This window comes from Lissotriton vulgaris, unplaced genomic scaffold (genome assembly GCF_964263255.1).
Source record: "Lissotriton vulgaris unplaced genomic scaffold, aLisVul1.2 SCAFFOLD_750, whole genome shotgun sequence".
NCBI lineage: Eukaryota > Metazoa > Chordata > Amphibia > Caudata > Salamandridae > Lissotriton > Lissotriton vulgaris.
Genome location: NW_028245030.1, coordinates 86,576 through 100,949, shown reverse-complemented (window position 1 = coordinate 100,949; position 14,374 = coordinate 86,576). Strand labels below are relative to the sequence as shown.

At 45.7% G+C, this 14,374-nt stretch overlaps 1 protein-coding gene across 1 annotated transcript in view; it reads right to left on the bottom strand.

Moving 5' to 3' along the window:
* Positions 1-14,374, bottom strand: part of LOC147666656 (phosphatidylinositide 4-phosphatase SAC2-like) — a 241,221-nt gene that overhangs the window by 213,613 nt on the left and 13,234 nt on the right. The window contains exon 4 of the mRNA XM_086948986.1: positions 3,808-3,879. Coding sequence (XP_086805112.1) covers positions 3,808-3,879 — 72 coding nt within the window. The remainder of the gene's footprint in view (positions 1-3,807; positions 3,880-14,374) is intronic.

The following is a 14,374-nucleotide window of genomic DNA, read 5'->3' as shown; positions in this document are numbered from 1 at the left end:
GAACCGTCCCTGATAGATGCCGGTGAAAAAGCAACAATGCAGCGCCCTGTCTCCAGAGAGGAAGAAACCAGCAGCTGACAAACCTCCGGAGAGGAGGGAACCTCCTCAGGAGACGACTCAAGGACCCGACGCCGGCAATGCACTGTGTAATCCGCCACAGGTGCCGGCTCGAAGTTGAGCGGCGCTGGAGTGGGCACTGGCAGCGCCGAGACGACCACCACCACCACGGGCTCCCCAGGAGGATGGGAAGGAATATGAGCCGGGTCGGCTAAGGAGTAGCGCCAAAAAAGGCACCGGCTCGACCTCACACGGGGCGGCCGCCTGCGTAGAAGACAGAGAGGGGCCCGGGAAAGCACCCCAGGCCCCAGCCTCCACCCACGGCACTGCCGGAGCCGGGGAGGAAAGCCTTCGGTGCCAAAACGGCAGCGACTCGGCCTCTTGTGAGGCAGCTGCCTGCTCAGAGGGCCCGAGGGGAACTCGGGGATAAATCCTGAGTCCGGGCGACCTCCTGCGACGCCACAGGGAGTCCCGTAGGGTTTTGCGGCGAGCCAGGGATGCCATGTGTTGAAGAGTGGAGCCCCGAAGGACTACCCCTCGAGTACACCACCTTCCTACAACCTGAAGCTGAAACCTTCAGTGCCGGGGACGAAGTCACCAGCGACTCCGCGGAAGGCCCTGTGCGAGGGAAGGGATCCGCGGATGTTCCAGGAGGAGGAGGAGGGGCCAAAGTAGCCTGCAGACTGCCAGCAAAGGCTGTCATTTGGACCCTAGTTGCCCCAACGCCCGGAAAAGGCAGATAAGGTGGCGACAGGCGAGGGTGCACGTCCCAGGGAGAACCCGCTCCCTCCGCCGAAGGAGGACAGGGCCTCGGAGACAAGCTGCAGGACCTACCAGTCGGCGAGCGGTACCCTTGAAGTCACGGCGAGGGGCGATGTCGCAGCCGAAACAGGCGGCTCCTGACTTACGAGGTGGGGGACGGACGTTGGGACAACACCGACCTGGACAAGCGGGCCGACAGCAATTTCATACGGCGCTCCCGCCGTGACTTCAGTTTGAGGTGCTGACAGGCGTCACAGTCTGTCGAGTCATGGTGCTCGCCCAGACACCACATACAGAGGGTTCGTCGCCGACATCTGATCTGCATAGGAGGTACACGTCTTGAAGCCCGAGGCATTCCCACACTGTTCAGAAACATAAAGTGTGGAAGAGATGGCCTGAAAACAGGCCAGGACACGATCCGTATCCACGTTGCAGGCAGAAAAGAGAAAAACTGATGTCAGCGTCCCGGAGTGGGGCTTATGTGACCTCGTTGACGTCACGCCCGCGGCAGACTATTTCAGGGCGGAGTCACGTGGTACCGCCCCCGGCACGCAGAGATGCTGTTGCAAAGAAAATTTTCAGGATCCAGTCTCACGCCAGGGGATAATTCTAAGTTAAGGTATCTGCGGCTAGTAGTCTCTATCAGATTGCTTCAATTCTTTCTGAAGTGTACTAAAATCAATTAATAAATTATGCAGTTTAAAAAATGTATAACGACTAAAATTAAGTATGTGCGTATATTGTCATTGAAGGGTTAAGGTGACAACACTTTACCTCAGCCGTATGCTTGACTATGTAAATAATAACCCATTTCTCTTGCTAAAGTTCAGCCCCCTTTATCCCTCTGAAGTCTATACTAATTGCCTGCGTATTCAATTCAGTTCACTCATATTTGAGGCAAGTGTTCACTGATATCATGAAAATATATATCATATTTGTATCTATATGTGTTTGATTCATGTACCAACAGATCACTAATATTAATTTAGTAAGCAATAATATTGTATCAGCTGAATGTTAAACATTGAGAAACTATTGAAAATTTCACTGCAACATTCAAATGACAACAATGTGAGATTCAATATGAATTTTTAATTCATGTGCCTAAGAGTACTACTCTAAACTATTTCTCACGTACCTACCCCCTGTCCCCCTCAAATATACAATACTAAGGTAATACATTGTAAAATAAATTAAAAATTGTAAACTCAAATCGCAGAAACTCATCTGGATGTGTGGAAGTACGTTATAGTTGCATTAGTTTTATAATACTTTTGTTTGTTTTCCTGTTGCACTTCCTTATTCTCTCATACCACTTTTACCTGTATAAATTTTATTGATGGCCTTGTAATACAGGACCACAGTGTACTTTGGACAGATCATTACTCATATGGGTTGTTACATTCAATATGGTATAACCCTTAGGAGTTAATGGAATATATATATATATATATATATATATATATATATATATATATATATATCTTCTTTTGTCAGAAATCTCTTTATTGGGTTTTCAGAAAAAGGATACATACTGTAGATGGAAGAGACGTACCCTCAAACTTAAGAGAGGGCAATGAACACATACTTTAAGAGTGAATTGGCGGTGACAACTTGGCGTACAGTGCTGCCGCTGCAAACGGTATAAGCAATTTTACCAGTAATTGCTGCAGTTTAAAGAATAAGACAAGTGGGGGAGGAACTGCGAGAGCAGGAGGGGCGAGAAGGGGGATAGGAATGCCTATGAAGCCAGTGTAACCCCCGGTTGTGACAAACTGTTCATGTGTGCCCACTGTTGAGTATGAGTGAGAGGGGTCTGGAGAGGACTCTTGGGAGTGGAGGGGGAGAGTTATATAGTTCCTTTAACTAAACGATATACCTAAACTATTTTTGTCACAATCCAACACAGGACCATTTTTCAATGTTTTCCCCCACAAAAAGAAGCAGGAGGGAGCTATCACAAAGCAAAGTGAACCACAAGGGTTTCTACTAAATAGCACTGATGAAACATGAGTCTGTGCTGCCTCAGTTCTAACCAATTTTCATAGGTCCAATTTCCTTCAGTCATACACTCCAATATTTGCTAATCCCCTAATATTAAATGTTTTTCTTTTCACACTTTGACATTTCACTGTAGGATTCCTTTAACCTATATAGGGAGATATTAGTGAAATACAGCCTTATCTACTATGTTGTCTAAATAGTTATGACAGATATGTACTAACGCATTTTATATTTGGGATTTTCCATCGATTAATCAGCTACTCTAATAGTAATGACTTGTCAAGTGAGCTATATTGCTGCCCCTGTGATGATCCATCCCCACAATCTACAATCCATGTGGTCCTTTTTTGCAAATGATATGCAAAAGAAAGAGTCAGATGGATGTTGCCTCTCTTCAAGGAAGGAGGTTGGAGGCAATGTCGCCAGCTTTCCTACATTTGCAATTATTGGATAGATTTCATTGTGTTAGTGTAATGGTTAGTTTTTTTAAGGTTACTTAGAGCCAGGAATTGTGTTAGGGGTTAACTGTTACTATCAACCCAAATTAACTAAACTGTGGGTGATGGTATTGCAAGTTTGACATAATGCATAAAATGTCCACCCCGCTTCTAAATATCTGCAATAACTGTACTGCAAGGGCTCTTTTTATGGTAGATGTATTGTTGGAAATACTGAACGATTTTATGTATTTTAATAGTGTTTAATATGTTTTCACCTGCGATATCTGCTTTTGTGATTTTTATATGACTAAAATCGAAATAAAGCTTACTTTGATTGATTGAGTTAAAACCGATTTCTTAAATTCGATTTTTTGTTATGTCTTCAGGACAGATGCAGAGGTCTCTGGTGGGCAGAAGTATCTGTAATTCATCTTTAAAATGCATTGATTCTATGTTACAAATTAATTGGGGTTCACTAAAATATAAGTGACAGGTTACTTATGACTTGGTGAGCGAGGGACAGGAAGTAGACCATTTTACTTACTAGGCCATATAGTATGCACAGTTCGACAGCAGAAGCAGGACATCCACATCTTTGTGAGTGGCATCAAAAATGCTGCAACCAGAAAAAGTAATATATTAGCATTTTCATGGGACACCAAACAGATATTATTTGCACAGTCACTGATAATTAAAGATTCTGTGCCAAAATACAATTCCTGAAGCTCCTTTAACAAATCAATAGGTTAAATTAAAAATCCTGTATATCTACCTGAACACTGTCAGTTTTGAAAATACAGGAAATACGTTTTTAAAATATACAATGGCACTCCCTACACATTACTGTGATATTAGTATTACTGCACATCTCAGTAGACATCACAGTCGGTAATTATCTGCATAATCGCAAGTTGAAAAACCACGTTCGTTAAGAATCACATGCGATAAGATTTGTTTTTGAAATAAATGCACCCTGTGCTAAAAACAGATATCGATATTTATCGCATTCAGAATTTAAACACCAATTACAAGTCTGTTTTTATGTGAAAATCTGTGGTAAATGAAAATGAAATTTCCCACCATCACACAGAGCGCTGCAAATGATTCAACGTGTGTGGCTGTACAAAATAATAACATTTAACAATTAAAATACTTAAATTTGAAGGTAATACAAATTTAGAAATAAATAAGCATGGGCGAATTTTGCGAATCTCGCGTTTGCGAATTTTGCGGATTTGCGAACTCGCAATCCGCAAAATCCGCGAATTCTCGCGAATTTTTTTTTTTTGTGTTTGCGCGGGTTTCTGCCAGTTCGCGAGGGTTTTGTACAATGTCGCAAATTGCGAACTTACCTGTCGGGTCGCAAGTTTCGCGAACTTGTTGTTTCTACGTGTCCAGCCTGTTTGGGACACTCTTCTTCATCACTGCCACTCTCTGTCACCACTGCCACTCTCTGACTACTCATGCCACCCTCTGGCCCACCCATGCCACCCTCTGTTTCATCACAGCACCCTCTGGTTGTCCAGTCAGTGTACATTATTGTGGCAATGCAAGCACACCTTCCCTGCCTCAAGTGACCTGAATTAATTTGGGGCTGATTAATGTGTCACAGAATATTTTTTTAGCTGGCACCTGCTTCCTTAGTGCTTCCTGATTAGTGATCTTTTGCACTTGCTAAGTGCTTTCATTGTTGCAAAATTAGTTACAACACCTGCCCTGCCCCAACTGACAATAATGAATTAGGGGCTGATTAATGGATTTGAACCTCCAGCCTGGCTCCTGCTTGTCTCCCTTAGCTGTAATTCAGGACCTTTGTGGCATATGTGTAACTATTCTGAGGTTCAGAGCAGGGTCACATAATAGTTGCAACTGGCAACTGAACTCTGGAGGGGCCCCTCAGGAAGCACTACAGGAAATGGCTACTAATGATGAGCCTGAACTTTTGAACCTGGTAAGTAGTTTCAGTTTTGCTAAGATCGTATTTCTGCAATTTTGCACTTATTCGCGGGGCGCGAAGTTGTACTGGGAAGCCGCGAACTCACGCGAACAGTGCGAGCAGTGCGAGCAAAATCCGCTGCTCGCGGATTTGCGGATTTTGCGGGAGATTCGCGAATCTTGCGGATTGCGAATTTACCGAAAATCCGCAAAATCCGCGAGCGAAACGGATTTTCCGCCCATGCTTAGAAATAAATGGGTCATCATATCTTTGTATGCCGATGACATACTGTTATCTCCGAGAAACCCAACCAATATCTGGAGAAAGCTAGAGGGAAGGATCATGGCCACTCTCTGGATTCAGGCTGAACGTAACTATCAGCCTGATTCATCAAGCCGAAATCGGCTCGCAAAGGGCCAGATTCTGAGAATCTGTCCCTCTGCGAGCGCTATTTTTGCATTTGGGATTCATCATCCCAAATGCAAAAATCGGTAATAGCGATTTCGCTATTTTGCAAAGAATTACATTTAAGGAATCTCTATTTGAGATTCCTTAATTGCAATTCATCATCCTTTTAAAAATTGCGAATTCGCAATTTCGGCCCGCTATTTACCGCGAGGTCAAACCTCGTGGTAAATAGCGAAAACTTAGAAAAATGCTTTTAAAAGCATTTGTCTAAGTTGCATGTTGCACACACACTTGTCCTTTGGACATGTGTGTGCGCAACACCTGTTTCAACTTGCATTTAAGGGGTGCTACAGGGTGTCCTTTGGACACCCCTGGCACCCTTAAAATTGCTATCTTATTTGCGATTAGCTAATTGCTAATCGCAAATAAGGAGTACTCCCCATTCATTCCTATGGGCCTTTTGGCCCATAGGAATGAATGGGGAGTTATTCCTTATTTGCGATTAGCAATTTGCTAATCGCAAATAAGGAATATGTAGGAATCGCATTTTTTTGCGATTCCTACATGAATCCCGTTTTGCGAGCCTGTAATAGCGATTCCTTATGAAACGGGTCTTTCATGAATAAGGCTGTAAATCACTGCCTTTCGCTATAATAGAGCCAGGAGACCTTTGCAAGTGCTAACACTACTGAAATTACCTGGGCATTAAAATGAGAGGCATACAAACATAATGTGGAGGTGGTGTTGACAGTGCTTGAATCAGGTGTATGTAGATGGTTAAAATTCCCCATATTCTTCTTGGGACTGATTGCACTAAGCGAAATGATAGTCACACCCAGAGAACTGTATGTGCTATATTGAAATGCGAATCCCGGAACCATGTTTGTTCAAGCTAGATGAGGTGCTGCGTAAGCTGTACTAGAAAAGATCAAGGGACAGAGCAGTGCTCGACACCCTGCATTTATCATAGAGGGAAGGAAGCATGTCAACAAATCTCATAGCATATTAATATGCTGCACAACTACAAGATGTGGTACTATGGCTCGAAACAGAAATGAAAGGCCAATTGAGTGAGATTGTTCAATAATATACCCAGCGGAATTAAAAGCTCTTTAACTGGTATCTAAAACAGCTATAAGCCTTTCTATAACTAGGTTCACATAAAGGTAAACTTTTGACAGGAATCCCCAACAACTAGGCAGGGGTGGTGCCTTCGTTATGGCAGAAAAACGTTGCCCGTATGCTGCGAGTGCAACTGGCACATCTATACACTATACTACTATTATAAAGAGAGAACTTGCACCTTTTGGCAAGGTAAACACGGAAACCACAGCACCAATCTACACACCCAATACATTGTTTGAATCCTCAGGGTGTGTAGATGGACATAGGCGACAGAAAATTAAAAAAAAACGTAAATTAAAAAATAAAAATTTCAAAACAAAGTAGTTCCCAAACTAGCGCCGGCCGCGACGTAGCCGTCATGACGACATGTGGGGGAGGTGCGGTAACGTGCGGCGAGGAGTGGCGTGGAGTCTGCAGTGGGCCGCTCATGGAGAGGCAAAGAGCGGCGAGGAGTGGCGGTAAAGTACGTTGCGGGCAGCCAGGTAAGGCAAAGGCAGGCTGTAGGCGGGAGGCGGGCGGATCGAGGCGCGAGGCGGGAGGCGGGCTGGGAAATGTCGGGCGGGAGGCGGGAGGCGGGCTGGGCAATGTCGGGCGGGAGGCGGGAGGCGGACTGGGCAATGTCGGGCGGGAGGCGGGAGGCGGGCTGGGCAATGTCGGGCGGGAGGCAAGAGGCGAGCTGGGCAATGTCGGGCGGGAGGTTTATTTACATAGCTGCCAAGGTTTCAAATGGCTATGTGTGACATTTTCAGAATGTCAGTGGAATTATGAGTGACCTTTCAACGAAGGGAAAACTAATTGTAGCAGACTGCAGCATGCACGACGGACATTTGGGGCATGGCAGCCGAATCGAGCCAGTGGGCAATTATAAATATATGTTAGATCATGTGTTGTGATTGGTAGAAGTCAAGTGAGTGTTTATGTGGGACAGAGAAATCATTTTACATTACCTGAGCTGGCCTGAGAAAGGTGTCATGCCGTGCACGTTGTGTGTGCGTGTGTAAGTTTCACTGACGATGTGCAAGTATGCTGCCCCCAGCCCCCTTCTGCCCCGGGCAACGCCGGGGCGTGCTGCTAGTATATTAATAAAATGGTAATAAATACTATTTTATTAATGTGTCCCAGGCTCGCGCTTTGACAGCGCGATGGCAGGGGGCGGGGCTGATTAGTGCAATTGCACTACTAATGCACACCTCTGCCAGTGCGCATGTCAGATTGTCCGGCTTTCTAGAACCGGACAATCTGACCTGCGCACTTCAAAGCGCACCATAGAACTGCAATCCCAGGGCTGAGAAACAGCTGAGGGATTTTTTTAATGCGTTTTTATCTCGAGCAGACTTTACCCGAAGGTGTCAGAGCGCTTCACAAAAGGAACAGTAATGGTACATGAGGAGAAACTTGCAAGTGAACATTAAGTTACATGAGGCAAAAGTGACAAATGTGAGCAAACAAAATACAAGAGGTAGCAAACGGTACATTGTAGGAGGAAAAAGTGACATGTGTGCAGGTAACAAAGGTATACAAAGTACAAGTAGTGGTATAATACTGCAATAAATGGTAGACAGTCAAACACAAGAACAATCGTTACTAGGCAATGGTGGCACTTGTGCAGGTATCTAAAGCAAATAAAATGTGAGAGGTAGCAAACAGTGTGTTTCAAGAGAAAAGTGAAGTGTCTATGTTACAAAAGAGTACCAAACACAGTTAGAAGGATAATACTGCAATAAATGGCAGACACTCAAACACAAGAACAAACATTACGTAGACAATGGTGGCACTTGTGCAAGTATCTAGAGCAAACAAAATGTAAGAGGTAGCAAACAGTGTGTTACAAGAGAAAAGTGACGTGTGCATGTTACAAAAGAGTACCAAACACAGGTAGAAGGATAATGCTGCAATACTTGGCAGACACTCAGACGACAAGAACACACTTGGAAGGCACTTCCGTAGTCATGGAGAATAGAATATTCTGTAATGGAAGGTCTTCCTTCAGGTAATAGAGAGGGCGTAAATTAAATTTGGAAGTGTCTTTGAAGGAGGAGAACCTTGCGGTCAGTTTTGAAGGCCTGGGAGGAGATGGTGGTCCGGAGTGGACGCGGAAGTGAGTTCCAGATTCTCACTGCGTTGCCTGAAAAGGATTGGTAAACACAATAGAGGCACCCAATAATCCCATGGGGACTGGGTATCGTCAATAACAAAAACATAAATTGTCCCCCAAGGAATTGTTTGAGAGTAATTATAATTTTCAAAACATCACAACAGTGATCATAAATCCACCAATGCAGGGAAATTTGCACAAATACCACACAAATATTATATTGTAATTTTGTGCTTTTTTTATAATTGCAACTTGGCAACACACATACTACTAAGATTCTAAACACAATTAGTAGTAGTATATAAAACACCTTTTGCTTCCAGGACGGATGAGTAAAATACCATACATAACATAAATTTTATATTACAAAACATCAAATTCAGAATCACAAAAATTAATGTATGAGCAAAACGATGTTCGGCGCCGACGTTTCGGTCCACCGTCGGTCTATAAGATCCTCAGGACCATCATCAGGACGAAATGTTGCACATATGTATATATCCAGGGACTTCCAGCCGGAAGTGACTAAATGCAAGAAGGGTATCAATACCCAAAATAGGTGTTCTGAATAAATCTCACCACGAAATTACACCGAGTATCCTGTATTATAGCAAGACTCTTCGCATAAGCGTATCATTCACTTTCAAGTAGAAACCCGCGACGTTGACTCCACACACACCCGACCTCGGTCTTTTGAAGTCGGGTGTGTGTGGAGCCAACGTCGCAGGTTTCTACATGAAAGTGAATGATACCCTTATGCGAAGAGTCTTGCTATAATACAGGATCCTCTGTGTAATTTCGTGGTGAGATTTATTCAGAACACCTATTTTGGGTATTGATACCCTTCTTGCATTTAGTCACTTCCGGGCTGGAAGTCCCTGGATATATACATATGTGCAACATTTCGTCCTGATGATGGTCCTGAGGAGCTTATAGACTGACAGGGGACCGAAACGTTGACGCCCAACATCGTTTTGCTCATACATTAATTTTTGTGATTCTGAATTTGATGATTTGTAATATAAAATGTATGTTATGTATGGTATTTTACTCATCCGTACTGGAAGCAAAAGGTGTTTTATATACTACTACTAATTGTGTTTAGAATCTTAGTAGTATGTGTGTTGCCATGTTGCAATTATAAAAAAAAGAAAAAAACCCACAAAATTACAATTAAATATTTGTGTGGTATTTGTGCAAATTTCCCTGCATTGGTGGATTTATGATCACTGTTGTGACGTTTTGAAAATTATAATAATTCTCAAACAATTCCTTGGGGGACAAATTATGTTTTTGTTATTGAAAAGGATTGGGCCATCGATCTTTCCTTCTTGAAAGTGGGAGGTTCGAGCAGTAAATCTTCCGCATTACGTGATGGTCTAGAGCCTCCAGTGAGTTTCAGTTTATTCGCCAGGTAGCGAGGAGAGGAGGAATGCAAGGCTTTGTGGGTGATACAGGCAGTCTTATAGATAGAGCTTGCCTCGATGGGAAGCCAGCGAAGGTGGATAACATGGGTGTGATGTGGTCATTTCTTTTGGCTCCAAAAATGTAACGAGCTGCTGAATGGAGAACAGATTTAAGGGGGGACAGATGGGATTTGGGGAGGCCAGTAAGAAGAGAATTGCAGTAGTCAAGTCTGGAGAGGACCAGCGATTGGACCAGTGTTTTAAGGTCTTTCTCCGGGAAGAAGCAGCGAATTCCCCAAAGAAGGCGCGGTTGGTATCGAGCAGACTTTGCAATGGAATTGATGTGGGAGATTAGATTGAGTTTTTTGTCGAGTATGACAACAAGGGCTGTCAACAATGATGGGTTTATTGTTAAGTAGATTTATCTGATCCATCCATGATTGAACCGGGGGAGGAGAAAGCGAGGAGGAGAGGAGGAGGAATTCAGTTTTGGAGGGATCAGAATCAGTTGATGAGTTGACATCCAGTTTTGAATGGAGTCGAGAGTAGTGCTTAGGATGGAGAGACCGTGAATGGAGGCAACCTTGAGGTAGATTTGAGTGTCATCTGCATAGAGATGATAGTGGATCCCGGATTCACTAAGGAGATTTCCCAGTGGTTCTAAATAGAGATTGAACAATGTGGGTGCAAGTATAGAGCCTTGAGGAACACCTTGACCTACTGCCAAAGGAGATGAAAGACAGTTAGCTATTTTGATAATTTGGGATCTATCGGAGAGGAAGGAAGCAAACCATTTAAGCACAGTGCCCTCCATGCCCATTCTCTGTTGGAGAGTGTTGAGGAGGGTGTTGTGATTGACAGTGTCAAAGGCTGCAGAAAGGTCAAGGAGTATTAGAAGACGAGACCCCCCCTGAGTCGAGTATCCGCAGCGCGTCATCAATCACTTGCAGCAGGGCTGTTTCAGTTCTGCAGTTTTGGATGAAGCCAGACTGAAAATTATCAAGAAGATCATTTTCCTTGATATGACGAGAGAGTTGTTTTGCTACACATCTTTCTGTGATCTTCGCAAGAAAGGGTAGGTTAGTGATGGGGCGGTAGTTGTTGAGGTTATTCGCATCCGCAGTGGGTTTTTTAAGCAGAGGGGTGACCTGCCCTGTTTTGAAGGACACAGGAAGGGAGCCTTGACAGAGCGAGAGGTTGACCAGAGTGGTCAAATAGGAAAGAGAATGGGTATAGAAGTCAGAGGCAATGGCACTAGAGATGGGGTCCAGGGAATGGTTGGAAGGCTGTGTTTCGCAGATGCATTTGAGGAGGGCATCTTCAGAGATAGGGTCAAAGTTCTGCCAAATGGCTAAGGGTTTGCGCTCCTCTGGAGGGGTAGGATGAGCGACATGGTCCACCAGTGATTTCACTTTTTCGCCAAAGAATATAGCGAAATCCGCTGCGTTCTTTGTAGAATCCTCCAGCTTGGAGGTTGGGGGAGAGCAGTTGGGATTCTTGATGGGATCGAATAGCTTTCTGGGTCTATTTTTTGCTGAGTCAATGAGGGTTCTGAAGTGCGACGCTTTCCCAAGGAAGATGTGCTTGTGGTACTTGGATCTTGCTGAGCGAAGCCTAGCCAATCGATGGAGGGCGCATGCCTCCATTGTTTCTTCAGGAATCTAAGGTGCTTCCTTTCTTCATAGAGGGATTTGTTGAACTAAGGTGCTGAGAGAGTGGGCCTTTTCTTTTTGCTTTGGAGAGGAGCGACGTTATTGATTTCGACTGCAAGGACTGTGAGGCATTGGGAGGTCAGTTTGTCAACATCTAGGTTCGGGTTTAGCCTTGGAAGTGATAGCAAAGCTGATTCACAGAAGGAACCGATGTCAATATTTTTAGGATCATGGAACCAGGGGGTAGCCCTCTTAGGTTGGCCAAGAGTTATAGAATGTGATAGGTGAAGAGAGAATGGGATGAGGAGGTGGTCAGACCAGTCTACATGAATAGGGGTAGCGATAGAAAGCATGCCAGCTTTACAAATCACAAGGTCCATGATTGATCTCTTAGAGTGTGTAAATTCTGTGCAGTGTTGGACAAGATGGTTTGTAGAGAGGAAGTTGGCCAGCAAATTTGCAGAAGAGAATTGAGACGAGCCCCAGTGGAGACCGAAGTCACCGACGAAGATCTGATTGTCACTTTGTGAATATTGGCCGCTAATGAAGTCAGTGAGTTCCTCCATAAACAACGGGCAGCTGCATGGCGGGCGGTAAATGGCATGGAATCTGAGGGGTGAGCGGTGGTGTAATTGAAGCTCAAGAGATAAACTTTCAAAAGTGAGGAAGGAGCTGATAGGAAAAGCCTTAAGTTGAAGGGAGTTTCTAAAGAGGGCTGCAACACCTCCCCCAACTTTGTCAATTCTGTCATTCCTATGTAAAGAATAGCCTGTGGGTAGTAGGAGATCAAACATAGAGTGAGAGGTATTGTTGAACCAGGTCTCTGTGAGGAAGAGCATATCTATGTTGTGAAGGGTGATGGTGTCGGAGATTTCAAGTTTGTGTTTGATTGCAGATCTGCAGTTGTGGAGCAGACAGCGCAGCTCTGTCAAGACTGTTTTGGTGACGGGGGCAATTGGGCTCTGAAGGGTGATAGGGATACTGTTCTTATTGCAGGTGCTCGGGGGGATTTAGGTGGATGCTTGGTTCTAACAGAGGAGATGGTCGGAATAGTGTAGATCATGGGTACTCACAAACTTTCTCTCGGGGGCCAAATTTACAGTTTGGTTTGTGTCCGAGGGCCACATCGGTGGGGGGGGGGGCGTGGTCAGTGGGGGAGGGGGAGGGGCTAGAGCAACAACATAAAACTGACCATGAGGCTGATCATAGGTCCTAGCAGCGGACGCCTTTGCCCACTGAGCCGTCCCGCATACACACATCTCTCTCGGTCTCCCTCCTTCTCTCTAGCTCTCTCTCCCTCTCTCCTGTCTTCCTCTGTCTCACTCCGACTGTCTCACTCCCTCTCTCTCACTCCCTCTCTCTCACTCCCTCCCTCTCCGTCCCCCTCCCTTTCCCTCCCTCTCACTCACTCTGTCTCACCCCCTTTCACTCCCTTTCCCTCCCTCTCCCTCCATTTCCCATCCGTCTCCGTCTCCTTCTCCTCTCCTCTCCTCTCCTCTCCATTTCCTCTCCGTCTCCTTCCCTTTCCCTCCCTCTCACTCCCTCCCTTTCCCTCCCTCTCTGTCTCCATCTCACTCCCTCTCCCTCCCTGTCCGTCTCACTCCCTCTCCGTCTCACTCACTCCCTCTCCCTCCCTCTCCCACTCACTCATTCACTCTCACTCTCTCCCTCTCTCTCACTTGCTCACTCCCTCCCTCTCACTCACTCCCTCTCATTCACTCCCTCCCTCTCACTCACTCCCTCCCTCTCACTCCCTCCCTCCCTCTCACTCCCTCCCTCTCACTCCCTCCCTCTCACTCACTCACTCCCACTCACTCACTCTCTCTCATTCACTCCCTCCCTCTCACTCACTCCCTCCCACTCACTCCCTCTCATTCACTCCCTCCCTCTCACTCACTCACTCTCTCTCATTCACTCCCTCCCTCTCACTCACTCCCTCCCACTCACTCCCTCCCACTCACTCACTCCCTCTCACTCACTCCCTCTCACTCACTCCCTCTCACTCACTCCCTCTCACTCACTCCCTCTCACTCCCACTCCCTCCCACCCTCCCACTCCCTCCCTCCCACTCCCTCCCTCCCTCCCACTCACTCCATCCCACTCACTTACTTCATCCCTCTCACTCACTCCCGCTCACTCACTCCCTCTCACTCACTCACTCCCTCTCACTCACTGAACTCATTTACTCACTCACTCCCACTCACTCTCCCTCACTCACTCCCTCTCCCTCACTCACTCACTCCCTCTCCCTCACTCACTCTCCCTCACTCACTCCCTCTCCCTCACTCACTCTCCCCCCCCTCTCTCACTCCCTCTCACACTCTCCCTCTCACTCCCACTCACTCCCACTCACTCACTCTCACTCTCACTCTCACTCACTCCCACTCACTCACTACCACTCATTCTCTCTCACTCCCTCTCAGTCACTCACTTCCTCTCACTCACTCCCTCTCACTCACTCCCTCTCACTCACTCCCTCTCCCTCACTC